The following is a 19,781-nucleotide window of genomic DNA, read 5'->3' as shown; positions in this document are numbered from 1 at the left end:
ACATTCTTCTATTCATCAGAGTTTCATTACAAAAGTATTACATGTTAACAACAAAAGCAAAATGCCCTACGGGCTTACAGCTTTCCAAGTTAACACTTGGTTACAACAAAAGAGTGCTAACTCATCTACACATTAAGCCCTTGGCTTGAATATACATGTAATACATCAAAAAGGAACTAAAACAACAGCAATCTGCTCGCCTCTAACCTCCCAAGCTATAACCTTGGAGGTGGCATGCTACCTGTACCTGAAAATGATATTCTCATATAAGGTGAACCACAGCCCAGTAGAAATACACTAAACCAACCATGAACAATGACTAAAAGATTAGCAATTGATAGATGGCCAACACGGATACATTCACATAAATTACATTTTTATGTCATCCGACTTATGAGTCCAAGTTACTTTTCATTTTCCCTTTTTCAACAGATAAGCATATTAGCTCTATCATCGCCTCAACAGATATATATATATAAAAACTATATCCCACATTCACAGATAAGCATATAAGCTATATCCACATTCTCAACAGATATGTATAACAACAATATCCCACATTCACAGATAAGCATATGAGCTGTATCCACACTTCACAAAGATAAGCATATTAGCTCTATCTTCACTTTTCTAGACAAGCATATGAGCTGTATCTACGGAGTTCATCCCCTATCTCCTTCCAATACTATCCGGTTTAGAAGTACATCCCCCATCTTCTCCTAAACCGCGGAGTACATCCCCCATCTCCTCCTCTACACATAACGTATACAAACACATTGGTTCTAGATACCATCATTCAATACATACAGTTAATGTATTCTATCAACCGTCAAATTCCATGACACATTCCATTGATTAGTTTCCGTATGCCTAATCATCATGCATTGTCTACAACAATCACGACTATCCTCCACCGATAGCCCAAAGCAATTATTTCTAAATAGAAAATAAATGCACAAATGGATATTCAATCAACATTTCATTTCGGTGATTGATAATTAATTCAACTACACCCTTTAACCCCATACATTCCCAATCTCAACAATTTCATTTCATTTCCTCATTTCTCACAATTAATTATCCCAATTAATTAAACGATGTAATTAGGTCATTTCCATAATTAACATCACGACCCTTAGGTCCCATTTTCATCAATGATTCAACATTAATTCCATTTCTCTATGCCAAACATGCATCTAGGTTTATTATAAATAAAACCCCAACTTTTGTAGAATAACACAAAAGCCCCAAACTTTCACAAAATTACCAAACCAACCCCAACATCTCAAAATACCAAAATTTAAAGACAAAATCCATAGAGAGGAGTAGGATATCCCTACCTCAAATTCGGAGCCCCAAGGGAGAAGATGACAAAACCCAACGTGCTCCAAATCTCAAAATTTTCAGATTAAAATGTAGCCCTCGACGATCAACAACTTTTTTGTAAAGGCCAAAGGTGAGCAAATCACTCCTACTAGATCAAAACCTAGAGAGAAGGTAGAGTTCTAGAGTGAGGAGCTCAACAATGTTGTTTTTGGAAAAGTAGGAGAGAGAAGAGAAAGTGAAAAAGTGATTTGAAAAGTCAAAACACGGAACTTAAACCCAGTCACCCCGCTCGAGCGGCCAATACCCCGCTCGAGCGTCACTCACAGACTCCCGCTCGAGCGTCAACCATCCCGCTCGAGCGGCGGATGCACACTCCCAGAACTTTTACAGAACCAGGTCTCCGCTCGAGCTTCCAACTCCTCGCTCGAGCGGCACTCACACAACCTCGCTCGAGCGGCCAATACCACGCTCGAGCATCCAACACCGCACAGGAAACACTGGATGGGTGCAATTCCCGCTCGAGCGCCCAAACCCCCGCTCGAGCGGACAGGTCAAAATCTGGGCAACTAGTTTTGGTTTCTAAACTCAACCAACCTGTAACAAACCTGCCCAACACATCCCATAACTCAACTACAAAGTAAAAAGGATGTAAACAAGATAATAATCAACTACCAACCTCCGCGGACACATGTCCGGATCACTATACAACAAGGGTAAATCCGGGATTGCTATAGTCTTGTTTTTGTTAACCAGTTCATCAAACTTACAAGTATAAGATGTTTTTGTTAACCAGTTCATCAAAATTAACTTTTGATGTGAACCAAAATCCCATGGTGGTCGTTACGTAGCAGAAACCATAATATCAAATGGTTTTAGAAAATCAAAACTTTTAAAAAATATAACAATGTCAAAAAATTCAAATTCAAGAAAGGTAGGTTGTTCATAATTTTCAGCCATGTTTGGCTTAAAATCATGCCCCCCACATTTATAATTTTCAGCAACCTTTGGCTTAAAAATATGCCCCCCAAGTGAATCTTCACCATTATTTTGTGATGAATTTTTAACATTTCTTGAGAGACGGAATTGTTCTTCTTTTTTAGCCATTAATGGCTTGTCACTTTTTGCCACGTTGGGCAAAACATCATGCCCCCCAATGAACCTTTATCATCGGAATTCTCAATATTTTTTGAAAGAAGGGGCTGTTTTTTAATTTTAGCCATTAATGGTCTATGAATATTTTCCAAAGTCATATTATCTTCATGACTTGGTGTGCTAACCCTTCGAGCCACATACCTTCGCTCTTCATGAATGATTGGCTCTTCAAAAATATGTGTTAACCCTATGAGCCACATTATTTTCATATCTTAATTTTTCATTGGCCATTATGCCTTCTAATTTTTTCTTCCAATATTGAATTTCTTCATCAATTAGAAAAATTTGGCCTTTAAGTCGATAAATTTTTTCATCATAGTAATTTAAATCTCTGTGTAAAATAATACGGAAATTTGGCTCCTTTTGTTTTCTCATCATTGTGGAAGGTTCATCTCTCATTAGAGGGGCACTATGGTATGGTTTTTAGTAACGCTTTAAGGCTCTTACTTGCAATGTTTATGTTTCTTTGATATTGTAGTAAATGGAATGTACTATAATCAAAAATTGAAAATGGAGAATTCTCTGACCTCATATAAATCTTGCTGTTTTTGATTGCTAGAACACACATGGCATTGGCATGGATGGAAAATCCACAAAATCAAAATTTATTTGTAATTTTGAATTCTCTAATTAATCTACTGTTTATGCAATTTTCTGTTCTACACATTCGAAAAACAAACTCTAGGTAGTAAATAACCCATAGAGATTAAACGCTTCGTGGAATTAACACTTTCTGAGACATAGGGGTGGCGAGAGAGGGGGTGGCCACCAAGAATCATGCTCCTTGAAAACTTTAAGTAGTCTTGAGGTGGTCCCAAGGGGTCTAGTGCTTCATGGGATTTGAACACGCTTCCTTAAATACAAAGGTGGAGGGAGAGGGTAGCTAACAAGAACCCTATTCCTAAAAAAATTTAAAATTTGGGGTTACTCGAAGGGATCTAGTGAATTAAGGTATTTAAACTCGTGAACTACGCTTGTTAAGGTATTTTGATAAAGATAGGGATGGTTATCACCAAACTTCTTAAAAAGCCACAACTTTTTTCTTTTCATTAGAGCCCGCTGCCTCCAAAAACCTTTTTCCTTCACTTTGGCCCCTGGCTTTTGAAATTCTGACTCTGCCCCTGTAATGAAGTGCTTATCACAACTCAACCTATAACTTGGCCAACATTATTCTATAGTCGAAATATGTATAGCATCAAATCAAAAAGGACTGTCTATAGACCTATAAGATAAGGCGTGCTAGCCTATCTATAGTAAGAGGCCGTTTTTTTGCTTTAGCGCTTTAGTTTTCAATAAGAACATTTAGGCTTTATCAATAAGATAGAAAGGGCCTTTTCAGCTTACTCTGCTACAGCAGACCGTTAGTTGGGTACCACGATTTGTGGGCTTGAAGGGACTTGGTATCGTGACAAGTGGTTTCAAAGCCAACAGTTATGCTGGACACTGATCACCAAGTTATGGCACTCGTACCATTGCATTGAATTGAATTTCTCTTGATTTACACTTGAAATATGAATTTTCATGCATAAATTTCTCTTTCTCTGAACTTGTTTGTCTATCAAAAGGCAAATGCAACGTCGGGAATGGCTGTGAATAATGAGTGCAAGCTCAAGTTCTTGGAGCTAAAGACAAAGAGGAACTGCAGATTCATAGCGTTTAAGATTGATGAAACAATCCAACAAGTGAAGGTAGAGAAATTGGGGAGTCCTGAGGAAACCTATGAAGATTTCACCAACAATTTGCCTGCAGATGAGTGCAGATATACTGTGTTTGATTTGGATTTCAGAACTAATGAGAATTGCCAGAAAAGCAAGATCTTTTTCATTGCATGGTAATTGTGTTCCTTTCTGAGAGGAAAATTTATGAGCTGGATTGGGCTGTGGTAATGACCGAGCAGATTATGGGCCGAACATGTTGGGGGCCGTGGTAGCTTAGGCTTAGCCGGAGAGGGTTGTGCTCGATAATGGCCCAGGACCATGCTAGGACCAAGCTACTTGGCTTGTTTATGTGGGAACCGAGCTAATTGGGTAATTTGGCCGAGATGATGGAAGCCGGTCCTGTTCCCATGGTTCGCGCTTCCAGCCCGACTGGAAAGGTCTTCAGTTTACCAGCTCGGCTATGCAGAAATGCAACCGAGCTCGATCGTCGTTGAGCTTGGCGAGCGGAGCACTCTAGCTTGTTGTGGAACACGGCCGTTGGCAGCCGAGATGATGCGGCCCGGTTGTCGAAATCCTGGTAGTGTGGGCTGGCAGTTTGGTTAGGTGATGATCAGCTAGATTTGTGTTGACAGATGGGATAGCAGCACCACGTGTCGAGAGACTAATGGGAGTAGATTTGGGCGCAGAAGGTATATAAGCGAGTCTGCGCCCCCCATGCCTAGATAGATGAACATTTGGTGAAATATACACTTATACTCAACTCTCTCCTCTCTATCTATCCCTGTGTGTGTGTGCGCTAATTTGATCGTCGGAGGGGTTTTCCGGCCACACACCGCCAGGTAGCTCACCGCTGTTATGCTCGCAGGTCGATCGAACAGACAGGAGCTTGGAAGAAAGGAGTACGGGCTTGCCTGAATATTTGCTCCCCGTACAATTGGCGCCATCTGTGGGAACTTGACAGACAAAACCTTGTCTTCTAGGCTCATCTGATCACCGTCCATGGCGAACAACGATGAGATTCCGTTGTCTGCCATCGACGGAGTTACCCCGGAGTCAGGCAGATGGAGAGAAAGACATCCCGCCATCCTTCCTATGGCGGACCTGAAGACTTCTCCAAGAGGACATTCAAGAGACGCACGGGATAAACACAAAAGAAGCTTTGGTCATTCATGGAGTCCAGACGGTCACCGGCGGCGGAGAGAATCGCACGCTAGACGACTGGAACACAAGCTAAGGGACCAAGACGCCGTCATCCGGCGAATGACGGCGAAGATGGAGGATCTTAAGTGGCATGTCAAAGGGAAGGGTGTAGCTGGAGTGGGAGACCACAGTGAGCGCACCCAACCCCGCTGTTCAGGCAGTCAGAGCCAGCGGCGTACTCCGTCCATCTCAATCACCAAAAGTTTCAAGGCTGGAGATTTCGACGCGTACGTAGAGAAGTCCAGCGCGCAAGACAGCACCTATCAACCCTCACGTCTGACGACGACGTCAAGGTATTCTTATTCCGCTCGTTCAGAGGATTTACAGGTAGTCTTGAAGGAACGGGCTCGCCGGAGGGAGGCTCAGACGGTGCCGGCGTTCCAGCGGCTATCCTATGGGGTTCACGCCAGTGAAGAGGTCGAAATGCCTCCACCCTGCCTAGCTGCGCCTCTCCTTTTAGACACAAACTTGGCAAGGCTGAGCGTCACTCCTTTCTCCCTGGAGATAGAAACAACACCGCTTCCGACAGGCTTTCACCAGCTAAAGTTCACCCTCTACGACGAAAAAATCGATCCATATATGCATGTAAGCCACTTCCGACAGGTCATGGCCGGACATAGGCGAAATGACGCTCTTATGTGCCTTATCTTCCCGTCAAGTTTGGACGAGCTGGGCTTGAAGTGGTTCGAGAGGTTGCCGGAGGGAAGCATTGAAAGGTGGCAACAGTTGGCGGAAGCCTTCGTGACACGTTTCAAGACCAACACCAAAACGCCAAAGGAAGTTGACCACCTTCTCAGTGTCAAGATGGAGCCGAGAAACACACTCAAGGCATACAACTCCAGATACTAGAAAAATTTTAATGAGATCTTGGGTTGCCTGGTCAACCTAGCAATAACTCAATATAAGCGTGGTCTCCCGGTCAGACATAGACTGCGGGACTCGCTTACTATGCACCAGCCGACATCCATGGGTCAATTAATGCAGCACATCAACGAGCACATTCAAGTAGAAGATGATGCGGCAGCGTCTACCACAAAGGCAACTCCGATAGCAACAGACAAGAGGTCGGCTGGCAAGGTGCACGCGGTCGGACAGGAGACCAACCGTTCAAATGATCACGCCGAGGAATCTGACCGAGGTTCAAATCGTCGAAATCGGGGTAGGGGTCGACGGAATGACCGAGATGAATACCCCCGCGATGACGTAACTGATGCGAACAAAAGATTGAAAGCCAAGACAGGCATCACCACGGTCTTTAAGATTCTAATTTATCGCATACTTAGAGAAATCCGTGATGAGGATTATGTCCGGTTTCCTGCTAAGTTAGGCGATGCGCAAAAGGGTTTCAATCCACGGTACCGCTGCATATTTCACTAGGAGCGCGGACAACGGACAGAGGATTGTTTACCTCTGAAGCAACACTTAGAGGAGCTAGTCGCAGCCGGACACTTGGACCTTTACATTGATGGGGGTGTTAAAGCCGCGCATCCTGCTCCAGTTGATCCGTGTGGACCGGATGACTTGGAGGCACCCCCTCAGGGCATTGTTAATGTGATCCACGACATTGTGGAACCGGCGCGTGTATGTGAACTCCGAGGTATGATCAAGAAAGCGGAGCACATGAGAGAAGTTTTGTCGGTCCAGCCCGCGATCAAAAGGGACAAGACCGAAGAAAAAGATGTGATCAGTTTCTCCACAAGGGACCTAGAGCGCATTCAGACGCCGCACAACGATGCCTTAGTGGTCACACTCTGTGTCAAAGAATTCGATGTCAAACGCATCTTGATCGATCAGGGAAGCTCGGTCGAGATCATGTATTACGATGCATTCAAATAGCTCAAGCTCCGGGATACAGACTTGGCTCCGACAACTTCGCCACTGGTTGGTTTCAACTCATAATTGGATTGGCCTTTGGGAAAGATTATTCTGCCAGTCAAAGCGGGATCCGTGGTCAAGTAAGTGGAGTTCTGGGTATTGTAAGTGCTGTCCATATACAACCTGGTCCTTGAAAGGGGATGGCTTCACGCTATGCAGGCTGTAGCGTCGACCTACCACCAGGTGATTAGATTCCCTTCAGCTATGGGGGCAATCAAGAAAGTTTGGGGCGATCAAGTCATGTCGAAGCAATGCTTCATGGCAGTCAACGGGAGCCGAGCTGCCAAAGGCTTCGTCCAAATGATTAAGGGACCGGAAGACCGGGGAGTCCTTGACGATGTGGGCACCAAGGCTGAGGACAAGGCCGTTGAATAATTGGTGGAAGTTCGGAATGACACAGAAAGTCCAAACAAGTTCTTCTTGCTCGGTTCAAGCCTTACTGCCCAAGAAAGAACAGATATGATGGAATTCTTGATGGCAAACATCGAAGTCTTCGCATGGTCGCCTTACCACATGCCCGGCATCGATCCGAGTTTCATTTTCCATCACCTGAATATTTTCCCCGGTGCAAAGCTGGTCATTCAAAGAACGAGGAGATCGGCGTTGCATCACGCCGAGGTAGTTGCGGAAGAGGTGAAGAACTTGCTTGAGGCATGAGCTATTCGGGAAGTGCACTACCCTCGGTGGATTTCAAACACAGTTGTTGTACCCAAGAAGAATGGGAAGTGGCGAGTTTGTGTCGACTACAAGACCGTCAACCGAGCTTGCCCTAAAGACAGTTTTCCACTGCCGAGAATAGACCAGCTTGTGGACTTAACGGCTGGACATAACAGGCTCAGTTTCTTGGATGCCTACTGCGGTTATCATTAGATTGCCATGCATGGCCCCGACCGCGAGATCACCTTCTTCACTACACCGAGGGAACTCTTCTGCTACCAAGTCATGCCTTTTGGTTTGAAGAACGCCGGGGCAACTTTTCAAAGGATGGTGACCAAGATGTTCGCTCCTCTGCTAGGCTGGACAATGGAGGCTTATATAGATGATATGGTGGTTAAGAGCCGGCATCAAGCAAACCACTTGTCCGACTTGGCCGAGATGTTCGCCATTCTCAAACAACACAAGCTATGCCTGAACGTGTCTAAATGTGCCTTTGGCGCGGGATCCGAAAAATTCTTAGGTTTTCTAGTCACAAATCGAGGCATCGAAGCAGACCCTAGGCAAATCAGAGCCGTACAAGAATTAAAGCAGCCTAGCTCAGCTAAGGACGTGTAGCATCTGGCCGAAATGGCCGCCGCGCTTAACCGATTTATAAGCCGGTCATCAGATCGCTACCGTCCTTTCTTTCAAACTCTGAAATCAAAGTTCTCATGGGATGAAGAATGTGACCGGGCTTTGGCCGAGCTCAAGGAGTATATGTCTTCAGCGCCCTTGTTGGTCACACCGAAACCTGGCGAAGAACTTTACCTTTATCTGGCCGTTTCTCAGCACGCAGTCAGTGCGGTGCTTGTCCGGTCAGAAGGAATCAAGCACCTCCCCATCTTCTACGTCAGCAAAACCTTGCTACCGGCAGAGTCGAGATACTTGCCGCTGGAAAAACTTGCATTGCATTGATGATGACCTCTAAGAAGTTGGCGTACTATTTTCATGCTCATACCATCATCGTTTTGACTGAGTTCCCCCTCAAAACTTTGTTCAAACGGACAGATTTCTCCGATCGAATTCTAAAGTAGGCAGTCGAATTGGGACAGTTTGACGTCAAGTTTCAACCACGCACTGCCATAAAAGCCCAGAATTGGCTGACTTTGTTGCTGAATTCTCACCTGAATTCTCACCTGGAACTCATCCAGTTTGCCCGGTGGATATTGCCGCGGTCGATGAGGAGGTGAATGTAAGCTCGATCAAAATAACACAGCTTGGCGATGTTGGCGACGCAGACATTGCGCGCCCCGCCGAAGAACCTTCAGCTAGTACGACACATCCGCTCGGTGATGCGTCGACGGAGTTGGGTATCACCGACCAACCTGCTCTGTCCGGTGCTGCATCACCAAGGGAGGAGGAAGTAGAACCGATCAGCATTGAACCTGAAGCCGAACAGCCGAGCTACCATGGCAACATCAATCTTCAGGCCTCCCAAGACCCTTCAGAATGTTGGAAGCTCTTTGTGGGAGAAATGTGTAAACTTTTTGTTGATGGGGCTTCTAACCACCACGGTGCTGATTTCACCAGACGGACTAACCATCGAACACTCTATCACCCTTAGATTTCCTGCATTAAACAATGAGGCTGAGTACGAGGCATTTTTGGCCGGGCTTAAGAGCGCGCTTCAGATACAAGCATCCGAGCTAATGGTTTACAGTGATTCCCAGCTTGTGGTTAACCAAGTTTCTAGGATTTATGAAGCAAAGGATGACAGAATGGTGAAGTACCAAGCTCTGGTCAGAGACCACATCAAGCGATTCCAAGCGATAAGGGTCCAACAGATTGGCCGTGAAAAAAACAGTCACGCAGACAAATTAGTCGGCCTTGCTTCCATAGTCGATAACACATCTCCCAGCCCTCTCCTGATTGAGTTCCTACCGAGACCCAGCATTGAGGAAACCGGGCAGACAGAAGTACTCTGCGTCGAGCTAGGTCCTTCTTGGATGGACCCTATTATCCTCTTTCTTAGAGAACGGACCCTTCCAGCTAACAAGAAGGAAGCACATAAAGTCCGGGTGAAGTCAGAGCGGTTTTGGCTCTCTCCATCAGGCGCTTTATACAAGAAGTCTTTCACCGGTCCCTATTTAAAGTGTGTGCACCTAAGCAGCATGGAAGCCTTCCTGTATGAAATTCACGAAGGCATCTGTGGCAATCACATAGGGGGCAGATCTCTGGCCTAGCGAGCTATATCGCAAGGATATTGGTGGCCGTGCATGCAAGCAGACGTGCAGAAGTATGTTCGCAAATGTGGGAAGTGCTAGAAATTTGCCCACCAAATCCACCAGCCAGCCAAGGAACTTCTTCCCTTTACCAGCCCTTGGCCCTTTGCGATGTGGGGTCTAGATATAGTGAGGCCACTCCCAACGGTGCCAGGCAACCGGAAGTTCTTCATCGCGGCCACAGACTACTTCACTAAATGGGTTGAAGCTAAGCCTTTAGCGACAATCAAAGAGAAAGACGTCAAACGGTTTGTCTGGCAGAATGTGGTAACGCGGTTTAGCGTCCCCAAAATTCTAATCTCGGATAACGGCACCCAATTTGACGACCGCTTATTCAGAGGATTTTGTAAAGACTTGAAGATTGAATTTTACAATTCTACCCCGGCTTACCCGCAGTCTAATGGTCAAGCCGATGCATCAAACAAGACCATTCTTGATGGGTTGAAGAAAAAGCTTGAGAAAGCCAAAGGAAAATGGGCCAAGGAACTCCCAAGTGTCCTTTGGGCATACCGAACGACCCCGCGCCGCTCAACCAGGGAAAATCCTTTTGCCTTGAAATATGGCATGGAGGTTGTCATCCCTTTGGAAGTTGGTATGCCCACCCTCAGAAGTGAAAGTTTTGAGCCCGAGCTGAACGGCGAAGCCATTGCCCTAGAATTGGACCTAGTGGAAGAACACCGGGAAAAGGCTCTCATCTATGTGGCCACCTACCAACAAGAGCTTTCAAGAAAATACAACAAAATGGTGCACCCCATACCGTTCAAAGTAGGTGACTGGATCTTGAGGAAAGTCATGGGCAATACCCTGGTGCCAGGTGAAGGCAAACTAGGGGCAAACTGGAAAGGACCCTACAAGATCACCGGTCTGGCGGGCAAGAAGGCATACCACTTGGAGGACCTAAAGGGAAGAGGAATACCCCGGCCATGGAATGCGGCCAACCTCAAACTGTACTATTTTGAGCTTTTGTTTTCTTTTTGTGCAAATGAATTTTTTTGCCTTACACTTCAGAATGTAATATTCTTTTTTGTCAATATATAGAAGTGTCTCATCTTTGCCTTAGCATTCTAATTGTTGCTTTTTAACTTCGAGATTCTCAGCCGAGATGTTTACATCGGTTGAATGAGTTGATGTTTTGCTCAACTTTGAAATTCTCAACCGAGATGTTTTACTCTGGTTGAATGAGTTGATGTCTTGCTCAACTTTGAGATTCTTAACCGAGATGTTTACACCGATTAAATGAGTTGATGTTTTGCTCAACTTTGAAATTCTCAATCGAGATGTTTTACTCCGGTTGAATGAGTTGATGTCTTACTCAACTTTGAGATTCTCAACCGAGATGTTTACACCGGTTGAATGAGTTGATGTTTTGCTCAACTTTGAAAGTCTCAACCGAGATGTTTTACTCCGGTTGAATGAGTTGATGTCTTGCTCAACTTTGAGATTCTCAACTGAGATGTTTACTCCGATTGAATGAGTTGATGTTTTGCTCAACTTTGATATTCTCAACCGAGATGTTTACTCCGGTTGAATGCGTTTATGTTTTGCTCAACTTTGAGATTACAACCGCGATGTTTTACTCCGATTGACTAGGTTGATTATTTATTCAACTTTCGTGAAGCTTATTCCGGCTGACTAAGTTGATGATTTGCTCAACTTTTATATTTAAACCGAGATGTATTGTTTCGGTTAAAACAGTTGATGATTTACTCAACTTTATGCTTGAAACCGAGATGTCTTTTTCAGTTAAATAAGTTAAACAAGATGATTAGTTTTGCCAAGGTATTTTGTTTGGTTGAAGTTATTTAGCTTGAAGACCGTGCAAACACTTGATGGAAATTGAACTTTTTCATTGATGTGCAAAATAACTACAAGAGGAGGGGCAGATAGCCCGGTTACATGTTCAGACACAAAAGAAAGAAGACAAGAGAAAACTAAGCTAGGGGGAAAGGTCAGTGAATTTATCCCCGCTTGCCTCCGGGTTGACTGTTGGTGTTTGGACACTGGTCTCCATTTGGCCGGGCTGCTCTTGGCAGTTCTCTTCCTCAGCATTTTTCTCGGTCTCTTCTTCGCCTTCTTCCTCGGCTTCAGCTTGCAACGCGCTAAAGATGTCGTTGGCGTAGGGCACAAGGTAGCTCGGTAGGAAGGCAACTAGGGGTGAGGTGAACACGTCTGTTCCCGATCCCTGGCTGAGCTGTTCACAAGCAGGCTTCCATCCTGCCTTGAAGAATATGTCTTGGGTGGCGCGGACTTGCTTTGTGTAATTCTCCTCAGCCTCAAGGAAACCGGCGATGTTGGCGGCCTTCAGCTCCTTTTTCGATGATTGTTTGAGCGCATCTAGCTCGGCTCGGAACGCGTCTCTCTCTTTCTCTACAGATCCAAGCTGGCCGAGCAGCCTAGAGTTGTCAGAGTTGGCCATCTGTAGTGAAGCTTTTGCTCGCCCGAGCTCCGCTTGAAGACTTTCAACCTGGCTGGCAAAGTCGCTCGCCTTCTGTCCGAGTCGGTGAATGCGCTCTATGACCAAGTGCTGCTTTTGGATTGCCTGTAAGAAGAAAGTTTGATTAGAAACCGAGCAAACACTTGTGAAATTTGAATAAAAAGTTTGAGATTCTTACCCTGGTCATGGACTTGACCGAGGATTTCACCAACTGGGTGTCCGGCACATGGTCGCTGCCGACCACGTCGCTCGGTAGGAGAAGGGCCTTGCTAAGATCAAAAGCGAGGAGATGTTCCTTATCGCCTTTAACAGAAGCTGTCGCCAAGATCTCTTTACCCCGGTGCTTGAGTTGGGGCCTCCACGGTGGAGTTGGGTCAGCTATCATGGCAGGTTGCTCAGTGTTGAGCTTGGTAACAAGCTCGGCTGAAGGGTCTGCACGTTGCCTCTTGCCAGCCCGGCGGGTGTCTTTACTGGATTGGCCGGCGACGGGAGACGCCAATATAACCACGATTCCGCTGGCTTGCTCGGCAGCAGGAGAGCGGGTTGTGACGCTCGGTATCTCGATAGAGGTGGCGGTGATCAGGTTCTTGATGCAGCTTCTCTTGGCCATCTCTTCTACTTCGGTCAGACAGATGAATGGAATGTCAGGAAATGCAGGATCTGGAGGCAGTGATGGAGCGCGGAGAAAGTCTATGACCTTACTCCGGCGTAGAGCTAAATACCGGTATGTAAGTGTGTAACCGAGGAGGTCGTGGCATCCCGATTGTGGTAACGGAGCACGGTCCTGATGGCTGCTTCATTAGGATAGTGATAGTTAGCTTGCAAGGCGTCGATCGCTGCAAAAAAAAAGAAGAAAAATGTAAGTATAGAATAGTGAAGAAAGGCAATTGACCGAGCAAGTTAGCACGGCTTACATGTGAAACCGAAGTTCTTGTTAATGAACCAGCCCGGTACGTCGGCTGTTTCATAGTTGCCGGACACCCAGAAGAAGTCGTCATCGTGCAAGTTCTTGTTCGGGGTGCCCGTCACTATCTTTTCTTTGCCCGGTCTAATCTTTCAGTAATAGGCGAGGCCACCGCTAGTGTGCCCAAGGGTGTATTAGCGGAGTATCTCGGCTAAACCTAAGTTGGTTCCAAGCCGGTTGTTCAGCTCGTGGACCCCGTTGATTATTCGGTATGTGTTTGTTGAGACTTGTGTGGATGTTAGCCCGGTACGACGCAAGAATTCGATCATCAATGGGTTGACCGGAAGCGGAGGCCTCCTTCAATGATGGATAGCATAATGAAGGGGCATTGGTCTAATCTGCCCCAAGGGTTAATGTCTAAGGCGTCGAGCTCTAATTGAACGTCAGCCAGGATACCATACTCTTTCCGAAATGCGGCCAAGGAAGCCGGAGTGTCAACGAGGAAGCGATAACACCCCATGTGTCGTCGGCTAGTTTAGCTTGGCTGAGATGGTTAGGCAGACTGGTGTTTGATAGCTGCTCGGTCTTTGAAAGCCACGGTATTTGGTCTGTGGTCCCCTTGGACTCTGCAGGAAAAGGATGGCAAGTGTAAGTGGAAGCGTGGTCGCGCAAAACGAGCTTGACTTTAGCTCGGTCATGAAGAGTGCCAGACCACCTCGGTCGCAAAGGCAAGCCAAGGAGCTCGGTCACTCAAGCGGACCTATTGTTAGCCCGGTCGAGCGGCCAAGTCCTCTGTTTACCTCAGTTTCTACTAAGGTTTTGGCAAACTTGTAAGTTGCTTAGTCTTAATGTTATTTGGGATCAAAAGAAGACCTGGAGCCCGGTCCGCTCCAGATCTTCATGTGTTCATGTGTTCATCACTGGGATTGAAGAATAGCGAAGAGAATAGGGGCAAGTAAGGGTTTTTTGAGGGGTATATCCTAAAACCTATGGATTTTGTGCCCTAGAATGTGAAATACCAAGTGAAAATAGCAAAAAGGGGCCCGAAGGACTTACCAGTTAAGGGTAGAAGCTTCTCCTTCGGATACGAACTTAGGAATGGCAAGAAAGGAAGGGTGCTAAAGTTCTGGAACGTCGATAGCTTGAGGAGAGTCAGTAAGATTGAAAGGAAGTGAGATATGGCATGTTTATAAAGGTGAAAAAGCTGCCCAAATTTGAATGTGAAGGGACGTGATGGTTGGCTGCTCGAGGCCAATCCAGACACGACACGTGTCGCTATTGACGGCGGCGTCAGTACTGAAGAGACAGGATGGCAAATCGAGGCATCAATCGGGCAAGTTTTGAAGACATGCATATCAACTAGCCTGGTCATCATCTTGCAAACTGAGGACCGACGAAGAGTTACCCCGGTCAGAACAGGTAATCTCAATCACGCTTGCGCGGACGGAATTAAAGGGCAATTGAGAGAGAAATTTATGAGCTGGATTGGGCCGTGGTAATGACCGAGCCGATTATGGACCGAACATGTTATGGGCCGTGGTAGCTTGGGCTTAGCCGGAGAGGGTTGTGCTCGGTAATGGCCTAGGACCATGTTAGGACCAAGCTACTTGGCTTGTTTATGTGGGAACCGAGCTAATTGGGTAATTTGGCCGAGATGATGGAAGCCGGTCCTGTTCCCATGGTTCGCGCTTCCAACCCAGCTGGAAAGGTCTTCGGTTTACCAGCTCGACCAGTTTTCAGCTTGGCTATGTCGGAATGCAACCGAGCTCGGTCGTCGTTGAGCTCGGCGAGCGGAGCGCTCTAGCTTGTTGTGGAACACGGCTGTTGGCAGTCGAGATGATGTGGCCCGGTTGTCGAGATCCCAATAGTGTGGGTTGGCAGTTTGGTTAGGTGATGATCAGCTAGATTTGTGCGAACCGATGGAATAGCAGCACCACGTGTCGAGAGACTAATGAGAGTAGATTTGGGGCGCAAAAGGAATATAAGCGAGTCTGCGCCCCCCATGCCTAAATAGATGAACATTTGGTGAGATATACACTTACACTCAACTCTCTCCTCTCTATCTATCCCTGTGTGTGTGCTAATTTGATCGTCGAAGAGGTTTTCCGGCCACACACCACCGGGTAGCTCACCGCCGTTATGCTCGCAGGTCGATCGGACAGACAGGAGTTTGGAAGAAAGGAGTACGGGCTTGCCTGAATATTTGCTCCCCGTACACTTTTTATTCTTGAAACTTTTGATCCATGATTGTACTCATTCCTTATGCCTGTCTGTTTGGTTGCATTTTTGTTTTTGGATTTTTTGTTTTTGGGTTTACGGAAACAAAAACAGTTAGGGTGTGTTTGGTAGCGTTTACGTTTTCAATTTATATTTACAAAAATTTTATAAAATGGTTTTTGTTTATTTTTAGAAAAAAATAAACTACAAACTCGTTTGGTAATTAACAAAATATTTTAAAAAATTTAAAAATATAAAAAATAATGAGAAATGGCAAGTAGTGGCAAGTGGCGGTGGAAAACGGTAGTGAAAAGTGGTGACGGTGGGTAGTGGGTGGTGGATGGTGGTGGTGGTGGGTGTGTGGGTGACGGTGGCGGGTGGTGGGTGGTAGCGAGTGGGTGGTAGTGGTGGTAATGGTGGTAGGTGGTAGCGAGTGGGTGGTAGTGGTGGTGATGGTGGTGGTGGTGGCGGGTGGTGGGTGGTGGTGACAGGTGGGTGGCGGATGACTGGTGGTGGTGGCGGGTGGTGGTAGTGGGTGAGTGGGTGGGTGACGGTGGCGGGTGGTGGATGGTAGCGAGTGGGTGGTGGTGGCAGGTGGCGGGTGGTGGGTGGTGGTGGAGGCAGGTGGGTGGCGAATGGCGAGTGGTGGCGGGTGGGTGGTGGGTGGTGAAGGTGGGTGGGTGGGTGACGATGGCGGGTCGTAGGTGGTAGCGAGTGGGTGGTGGTGGATGGTGGTGACAGGTGGGTGGCGGATGACGGGTGGTGGTGGGTGGTGGCAGGTAGCTGGCGAGTGGTGGTAGTAGTAGTGGTGGGTGGGTGGATGACGGTGGCGGGTGGTAGGTGGTAGCGAGTGGGTGGTGATGGCAGGTGGCTGGTGGTGGTGGGTGGCTGGTGGTGGCTGATGGGTGGTAAGTGGTGGTTGCAAGTAGGTGGCGAGTGGTGGTGGTGGTGGCAGGCGGTGGATGGTAGTGACGGGTGGATAGCAGGTAGGTGGTGGTGGTGGCGAGTGGGTGGCAGATGGGTGGTGGGTGGCTGGTGGTGGCGGGTGGTGGTGGCAGGTGGTGGTGGGGGGTTGGTGGTGGTAGCGGAAGACGGTGGTAGAAAATGGTGGCGGGGTGGTAGCTAGTGTTGGGTGGAAAAAAAAAAAAAAAAAAAAAAAAAAAAAACTGAAAACTCAAAATGAAAACACATTTTTTTATGTTTTCATTTTTTGGCCAAATTTATAAATTGAGACTACTGATTTATAAATCAAAAATTTTATCAAAAAAATTTTTATTTAAATTTTTAAAATTTTTATAAATATAAACAAAAAACGTAAGTATTACCAAACGACACCTTAGTATTCAAAATACTCAGTTTTCATTTTTTATGCGAAAACAGGTTTCCAAACATACCCACAGTTTTCATTTTTACGCTTGGTTGTGTGCTTGTTTTCATTTTCAAAAAACACAATATGGGAGTTTGGTTGTGTTTTTGTATTTTCATTTTCGTATTTAATTGTTAAGTTTGTGGAAATAAAAATAATGAATAGTTCAAAAATATTCGTAGTTTTTCATTTTTATACTAAAATAGTTTTCAAAATTTGAAAATAATCTCTTGGCGTTTCCTAAAAAGTGGATTGGAGCTTGCAGTGATTCCTGCGGTGATATCCAAAACAACGTCGTTTTATTAAGGTTTTTTTTTCTTCCTCCCACCTCTCTTTTTCTTTCTTTTCATCCATTACAATCTAAACCTGACAGACAAAACCGGAACAGAGGAAATGAGAGAGAGAAGCTGAAGAAATAGAGTCGGCGAGGCAAGTCGGCAGCAAAACGGCGGCGATGAGGCAAGGCGAGAGAGGAGGAACGCACATACCCTAGATCTAGAGTTTTCAAAGAGAGATCGGCGAAGAAAACACAACACAGAGCCATGGAAAGCTTCATTGCCTACAACACAGAACCCAAATCAAGTGCTGATTTGGGTTGTTTCATGATATATTAGAACTTGGAAACAATATAATTTTGGTGGTTGTCAAATTTGTGACTCAACTCACCCGGTTTCTTCGCCCTCTGGTGAATTGCTAAATTCTATTGGGTCTTTTTTTTTTTTTTTTTTTTTAGGATATGCAAAATTGTTGGTGAAAGTGTTGATTTTGGTTGTTTGGTGATGGTATAGTGACTCTCAAATCTGTGACTTGTGAAGGGAGGAATCTTTGTATGCTTAAAATTCATGTTCTTTACAACACAGGGCCATGAACATAGATCTGCTACTTGTATTGTTCCTATTTAATTTCAATGAACCTATTTGTTTTAAAATTTTAGACTTTTATGATAATAATAAGCCTATACAAATCAAATTTGGAGATGATTTTTTAACTGGGAAGCTTCTTCATATATGAACAATATAATTTAAGTTTTGGGTTTCTTGCCAACACTTTATCCCTATATTCCTGTGAATGTGTGAATCTTTGTATGTGTTGTCGGTGTATTGCATCGGTGATGAAAAGATGAGAAATAGGGGCTTAGTTAACACAAAGATTTGGGATGGAGGTGGAGGTGGGTTGCGGAGTCGAGGTGGTGGGTGTAGGGAGGGAGGGGTTGGTAAATGGTTTGGGATGGCGAGCTCGCCGGAAAGGGAGTGACGGCCATATTTCTGTCCTTTCTTCTCTCAATTTCTTTCTTTTCTTCTCTTTCTTTTTTTTTGATTTTTTTTTTTTTTTTTTTTTGCCAATGTCGTTTTGGGACGCTGCAGGAACATGCGGAGAATCCGGACTCGTTTTCCACAACCCCCGTACTTGTCTGGTTGTGTTTTTATTTTCTATTTCTTAGTTCATTTTGTCCGAGAACTTGTTTGGCAAACTATTTTCCAAAACTATTTTTGAGAAGAAAAAAAAATAAAAAATTTATCCATCTGGTAGAAACATCAAAAAGTTGATCATTAATTTTCAAAGATCTTTTTTACACAAAAATGAAAACGATGAGCGTTTCAAACTTTTCATTTTTTTCTCAAAAACACAAAAACAAAAATGAACACACCAAAAAAACAAAAATATAACCAAACTCCCATATTATGTTTTCTGAAAACGAAAACAAAAACACAACCAAAGCACAAATTAACTATCAGTAAATGTGCCTATTTTGTGTGTCATATAGAGCACCAGACACATCAAGAATAAGGAGTAAAATGCTGTATGCAAGCTCCAAAGACGAATTCAAGAGAGAACTAGATGGGATTCAAGTCGAATTGCAGGCAACCGATCCAAGCGAAATGAACTTCGACATCATCAAAGCTCGTGCTCTCTGAATTCTCCAACTATCCTCAGTGTCGCTAACTCTTTTTGCTAGCACAATATTTTGCTTGAATGATTTTTTTTATTAAATTTTACTGAATGGAATGTGACGGTTCATTTTATATTCCTATGTTGTATTGATGTTTCTTCGTTTCGTTGCATTTCATCAATATACCAAGAAAATGTATTTGCCTTCACATTTTAGTCTTTCAATTTAGAATGTGTACTTTTTTTACCATGTTAGGAGATTGTGGCTTTGTATTTAAAATTTTATGTTGTTACTATCATAATTTTCTCTGTTCAATTCATTTCCAGGAAAAGTTTCTCAGTTTCTCTATCATTTCATGAATTGTATAGGTCATGACCAGTGAAGATTTTCCAGTCATTCTTGAATTGGAGAGTTTGTTTAGGAACTAACAATTTGCTTGTTTTGATAGAAAAAAAAAAAAAAGAAGAAGAATTGGCATTGAAAAATAAAAATTAACAGAAAACTAGCTTATTTGGGCAAAACTCAATTTCATTTTTTAAAAGGTGTTAGGTTTAGTTTCGGAAATTTGTTTTCTAAAATATTTTTGAAAAAATATATAAATTACTTTGACAAATATAAACACTAAAAAAATAATTTTGAATTTTCTGAAAATGATTTCCATTCCAAAAAATAGAAATCATATGGAAATTATGAGTATTTCTTTTACCAAATTAGATTTTACTTTAAAAATATCAGAAATAATTTTAAAAAACTAAATCAAACAAGACAAGTATAGAAATTTACTGTCCATGTCAACAACATAAAAGGCCTCAAGATTGGGGGAAGGAAAGAATAACTTTT

General features: G+C 44.4%; 1 protein-coding gene across 1 annotated transcript; it reads left to right on the top strand.

Moving 5' to 3' along the window:
* Positions 1-1,748: 1,748 nt before the first annotated feature.
* On the top strand, positions 1,749-19,149 carry LOC114296692 (actin-depolymerizing factor 10). The gene is given in 3 exon segments (XM_082916821.1): positions 1,749-1,757; positions 4,044-4,315; positions 18,816-19,149. Coding segments are annotated over 2 exon segments (405 nt in total). The 5' UTR covers positions 1,749-1,757; positions 4,044-4,061; the 3' UTR covers positions 18,967-19,149.
* The last annotated feature ends 632 nt before the right edge of the window (positions 19,150-19,781 follow it).

Source organism: Camellia sinensis, chromosome 2, assembly GCF_055761805.1.
Source record: "Camellia sinensis isolate YWXY chromosome 2, ASM5576180v1, whole genome shotgun sequence".
Taxonomy (NCBI): domain Eukaryota; kingdom Viridiplantae; phylum Streptophyta; class Magnoliopsida; order Ericales; family Theaceae; genus Camellia; species Camellia sinensis.
The sequence above is the reverse complement of the archived record's forward strand: the minus strand, read 5'-3'. Positions and strand labels throughout refer to the sequence as shown.